The sequence below is a fragment of the Geosmithia morbida genome (assembly GCF_012550715.1).
Source record: "Geosmithia morbida isolate 1262 chromosome Unknown scaffold_1, whole genome shotgun sequence".
In the NCBI taxonomy this organism is placed as follows: Eukaryota; Fungi; Ascomycota; class Sordariomycetes; order Hypocreales; family Bionectriaceae; genus Geosmithia; species Geosmithia morbida.
Window position 1 is genome coordinate 986,408 of NW_023336188.1, and position 5,964 is coordinate 992,371.

The following is a 5,964-nucleotide window of genomic DNA, read 5'->3' on the forward strand; positions in this document are numbered from 1 at the left end:
GGGGGGGGGGGTATCGTAAAGAGAAGAGAAAGAAGAGTGATGATGGGGGAAAAAGAAAAGAAAAAGTGAATGGAGAGAGAGAGAAAAGAAGCGTTCTTAGTGAGGGGAGAGGGGGGGGGGCGAGAATGCAGCAATATCCGATAATGGTTTCCCCTCTCCTCCCACCACCCCCCCCCCGGCGCGCGCCAAGTAAGTGCATCTGGGATTTCTCCCTGCCATGTATCCCGCACTCGTATACTGCAGGTTTTTGCATGTGTGCGCGAGAGAGTGTATACATGGTTGTTGTGTAGGAGGCATGTAGGTGTGTCTGTATGTGTAGGGAGGGATGGTATCCTGCGTCCTGATGGGGCCAGTTTAAGCCCTGGTATTGTCCCAGTACCGAGCCCTGGCCAGACGGGCGACATCGTTGCCTGTGAATCGACGCTGGAAATAGTTGAAGACGGCAAACTCGTCTCGCGTCATGACATATGAGTTCGGGTCGGCCTCGACCTTGGCCCAGATGTGACCGATTGCGCCCTCGAGGATCTTGCTGACGGTTGGGTCGCGGGATCCATCCGGGCAGTCGCGAGCGATGTCGAGGGCCTGGAGGATAGAGGGGTCGACCACGGATGACGTCGAGGTTCCGGGGGCGGAGGAAGAGGAGGAGACGGAGGAGACGGATGATAGCGTCGTCGTGGTGGACAGAGATGGCGACGAGACGGCTGTAGATGAGGCAGATGGTGTCTGAACCGTCATGCCGCTGTTGCTGCTGCTGTTGTCGTCATGGTAGACACGGTGAGGCATGATGGGAGTAGTAGACTCTGTCGAGATCTTTTGCTGAGAAGGAGGGAGATGCTGAGTGACGAGGGAGAGCATCGTGGAAGGGAGAAGAGGAGGAGGAGGTAGTGGTTGGTGGTGGTGGTGGTGGTGGTGGTGGTGGATTGATATATAATAGTTCAGTTTCCCTTTAGGGATGAGAACAGGACAAGAATACAATACAATCACACACACTCACACTCACACCCCTCCGAGAAAGAGGGGACCAAGAGAAAAAGAAATAAAGACGAGTTTGTTTTTTTTTTTTTTTTAAAAAAAAAAAAGAAAAGAAAAGGAAAAAAATTAAAAGAAATTAATCATAAATGAAGTGGTCCACGGTGTGTATGTGTGTGTGTGTGGATTGTCCCAAGACAGGAAGCTTTGTGTCGTGCAGATTGCGGGACAGGGGATCGACCGGGCGGTAATTTCAGGTGCGGCTGGAGGAGGGTGTTTTTGTCTTTTTTCGGTGGATGGTTGACCAGATTTGGATATGATGAGGTCTTGATCTTGTGTACGGAGTAAGGATATGATAAATCAGGGGGGGGGGGGTATATGTGAATAGATGGGACGAAGGTATAACGTTGATATATGACCGGAAGAGTAAGGAGAGTGGCAAGATGGAAGAAGGAAGAAGGAGGGGAGAAAGAAAGGAAGTTCTTCTGTTTTGATTCATGAGAAGGGGGGAGGGGAAGGGATGGTAACACTTTATACATACATCTATACATATATCGTGGTGGGTAGATGCATGAGCTGTTACCAAGGGTCTAGCATTAGTCTAAATTACCTACTCATACAGAGTATATAACACGTACTAATAATCTGGATCACGGTGATCCTGGCAGCCATAGCACCAGTGAGGACAAGAACGGGGGAACACATACTCTGTAGAAGTCGTAATGTAAACCGTTTTCCGCCGTCTCCACGAGAGGACTTTTCAAGGTTGGGGACAATGACAAAAAAAAAAAAAGGGGGGGGGGGGGGGGGGTGTTTCGCTTCCCCGTCACACACACGCCTCATGAGCATTTTCCATCCATCTCTCGTCTCCTTCATTCTCAAGTATTCTTCTTTACGAGTGACCTTCTAGTCCCCTACTTAGCATCGTCACCTGTCGGCTAGTACCTCGCTAGTACCCCTGCCAGATGTCAGGTTACCCCGAGCTCCCCATATGTTGCGTCCCACGTTCCTCGCAGGTGTTCCTAGGTTCCCAAGTTCCGCCGTGACGGTTATCGACCATACCTGTAGCAGTTTTTTTTTTGGTCTCTCTCTGGTCGGCACGACATTCCTCTGGCATGACTTGGGGTTTTTTTTTTGGGTTTCATCCTGTCTTGAACAGGTCAGCCAAGTCAGTTAGTTGACTAGAAACCTCAACCCCAACCCCAACCCCGATGAAGGAAAAAAATAAAATAAAAAGGCGGCAAAGGTGAATGGTCAATGAACCCCTATCCCTCCCCCCATTTTCTTCTTCCTTTCACTAAATATACATACATATACATGTATTATCGAGAAATGTGATTTCATGTTTTACATCGTCGTCACGCTTTGACCTTTTTCTTTTCCATCTTGTTTTTCCCTCCTTCCCTCTCTCATCTTAACTAGAGTTTGATGGAGTGTGTGCTCTGCCCCGAAAGATAATTTGACACCATTTCCTTCTCAACGCTTGTTTCTTCCTGTCCTGTTTACTTAGTCTCTTTGACTTCCCACCCCCTCTCCCCCCCCATACTAAGGTGTCGATTAATAAGCTTTACCGGCCGATTCGAAAAGAGAGACAGAGAAAGAGAGAAAGAGGGAGAGGGAGTATAGAGATAGAAAGAGAGGGTCCGAGAAGAACAGCTATTATTAACCCGTTCAGGCTGAACCATGATCGAAAGCCACACCCCCGGAAACGGATGTTTCGGGACATGAACCTTTTCTCTTCTTTCTCTCTTTCCTTCTCTCCTTCCTTACTCCTCCACATAGTACAAGTTAATGATCGGTGCAGCTTGTATAACACGACCCTACCTCCCTCTCCGACTCTCCAACGTGGTGATAACATCACGGGAAAGCTTGTCTCACCTGACTTGACATATTCACGTCACCCCAATCATGAATCAGTCCTTGACCTTGTGTGCGCGCGAGTCAGGAAGAAGAAACTGGAAGAGTACTAAGTATTCATGTCATTCTCCCTGACCTTCTCGAAGCTTTGCCACCCCCCCGGGGGAGGGGGAGAGAGAAGAGAAAAAGAAGGAAACTGACACATGTCAAGTCAAAAAAGGGGACCCCATTGCGTGGGCCAAGAGGGGGAAGAAGAGAAGAGGAAGAAAAGGGAAGATAAACGGGTGGAGCTAGCTTGAAGCTGCCACAATCCGAATGACATTGTGCCACTCTCTCTTTGAGCTTGATGAACCCTCCCCCCCTCCGGCGATCATTGTTCCATACGGGAAGAGGGAAGAAGGAAAAAACTGACAGGGAAAAAAGAAGAAGAAATCAGGATGAAGAGACGTGCTCTACCGGCAATCTGCATTTCTCCCCGATCACATCCTCCGAGAGTTCAAAACATACAGAGTACAAGAGTTGCCGAGATGTGTGTGCGTGCATGGGAATATCCTATTTTCGGTTCAAGGTTTAATTGTTCATGCTCGTCGGTCCGCGGGGAGGGGCAAGGTATCAGCACATTTAGAAGAGAAAGACACACACACATACACACTCACACACACACTCACACACTCACACATTCACACACTCACACACTCACACATTCACACACTCACACACTCACACATTCACACACTCACACACTCACACACACTCTCTCTCTATCCGCGCGTGTGTGTGTGTGCATGTGTGTTCCCTCTTCCAATCCAAATTTGGGGGGGGGGGGGGAAAAAAATTTTTTTTTTTTCCTTTTTTTTTCATTTCCCCCCCCCCCCCCCCCAAATATAGTCTGCTTCAATCTGATACAGAGAACGGGCCACCGTAGGTTGTACAGGTGTCGTTGATAATCTTCGTACCCGAGTATCGCGGAATTCGCCCGTAATTCGTACTCGTAGGTTTACACCCGCATCAACCACACGGTCCACGGGTGGGTTGGTTCTCTCAGACCCCTGCTCGTACTACCCCACCAGATCGCAGCTCTTGGTCCCGTGGATGCGGTACTCCCACTCGTAAAGGGCTTTTTCTTTTTTTCTAAAAAGAAGAGAAGAAGAAGAAGAAAAAAAAACGGGAAAAGAAGAGAAAAGATATCACTGCATCATGTATGCCATTCATCAACTTGTTTGCTGTTATGGCAGAAGTGTATCGATATCTATACTAATAACTCCATATTCCATATGCGGGCTGTATCACCAGCCTGTAACCATGATCTCAACAGGTGTATCATAGACAACCTATTCAAATCGTCTTTTGCGGAAAAGCAAAACGGCAACGAAAGGCAAAACAACTCCAAAAGGATCAAGTGAAGTAATAGACAGCGGGAAGAAATATGTTGACGTGGCCAGTCTATCTATCCCTGCTTGTGCCCATGAGACATAATTCGACTTTAGAGTTTTGCCCGTCGCATAAGACCCTTGAAGAAGAAGAAAAGGAAAAGTGAAAGTGAAAATAATAATAGTGATAATAAAACCAAGATAAATTCGGCCAGTCATCCGGCACTTTGCCGGTTTTCTCTCGCTCCATCCCTCCCTCCCTCCCTCACTCACATTCTCTCTATCTCTCATCTCATTCTTTTCCTCCTCTTTTTTTTTTTGAGAAAAAAAAAAAGGACTGAAATTGAACAGCTACAAGTTCAACAAGTACAAGTATATCATAGTGTCTTGTCTACAAGACGACCCCTTTTTTTTTATGGAGAAACTATGTACTATCATCGTACTAAAGCAACAGATAGTGTCCCACGTGTGCAAGACGGACCATAAAAAAAATTTGCCTAGAAAGGTAGAAAGAAGAGAAGGAAAGGAAAGGGGAATAAAGGAAGAGAAGAAGTTTTCTTTTTTTTTTTATAAAAAAAAAGAACCTGATAAAAAAAAAAGCCTGCCAAGGCTTCAGAATGGACCACGCGACATCGTTATTGTCAAGTTGTAGTAGAAGCGGAGTATTGACTGACTTGGGATGCAGGTAATCTTGTGATTGTATCATGAGGTGGTCATACGAAGCACAAGCTCGAAGCTGTGTATAACACAAGAGAATGTGCAACTCTTACGGGCGGGGTTCTCTCAGTCTCGCCTCTCTATGATGAGAAGAATATATCATTACTAGTATATGAATTTTTTCTTGTCAAAAAAAAAAAAAAAGAAAAGAAAAGAAAGAAAAGAGGATGAGAAAAAAAAAAAGCGAGACAGAGAATGACTGAGCCACGTCACCCATACACTGTACAGAGAACAGATATAACCAACCTCCCCCCCTTCTCTTCTCCTCTTCTCCTTCCTCGTTCCGCTCCCGCCAAAAATTAGAGTTTAATGAAATCATGTCGCCGTTCTGCCAGTTGCCATTTTTTTTGGGTCCGACTCGGAAGGAAGGTAGTTGCTCCTCATGGCTTCCACATGGGGATTATTGTTCCGAAACTCTGTCTCTGTCTCTGTCTCTCCTCTGGTCTCTGTTTTCTCGGTTTCTCCCTCTCCCTCTCCCTCCCTCTCTCTCTCTCTCGCCCTCTCTCCCGCCCTCTCTCCCTCTCTCCCTCCCTCAGAGTTGATGTACTCATCATCAATGACAATAACAACAACAACAACAACAACAACAACAACAACAACAACAACAACAACAACAACAACAACAACAACAACAACAACATTGTACGTACCCGATCTAGTACGCGTAGCTGTCATCTGTATGTAGTATGATGATGGGTATTATGCATTACCTACTAATATCAACGCCTGGTCTGTCGATACTCGTACGCCATCAAGAAAAAGGACCATGCTGTCGTGAACCTTTTATTCTATTCTATTCTGTTTCATTCTACATCATCTTGTATTTCTCATGCTTCACATTCATTCACTATTTTTTTTCTACCCCCCTCCCCCCCCCCAACACAGCGCAGCAGACGATGAAAATTGATCAAGACGTCTAGACCTCGGCATGTACCGAATACGCAGTCCAATATAGTAATACCGATTTCATTTGTTCCTTTTTTTTTTTTTCCTTTCCTTTCTCTTCCTCACATACCGCTTCCTCATCCTCCTCCCAGCTGTCAACCTTCAG

General features: G+C 46.3%; 1 protein-coding gene across 1 annotated transcript; it reads right to left on the bottom strand.

The window, feature by feature from the left end:
- Window positions 1–354: 354 nt before the first annotated feature.
- On the bottom strand, window positions 355–783 carry GMORB2_1050 (uncharacterized protein; the record flags this gene model as incomplete). Its single annotated transcript, XM_035463032.1, has 1 exon — window positions 355–783. The coding sequence occupies one exon, from the start codon at window positions 781–783 to the stop codon at window positions 355–357; it is 429 nt and encodes a 142-aa protein (XP_035324456.1).
- Window positions 784–5,964: the final 5,181 nt, after the last annotated feature.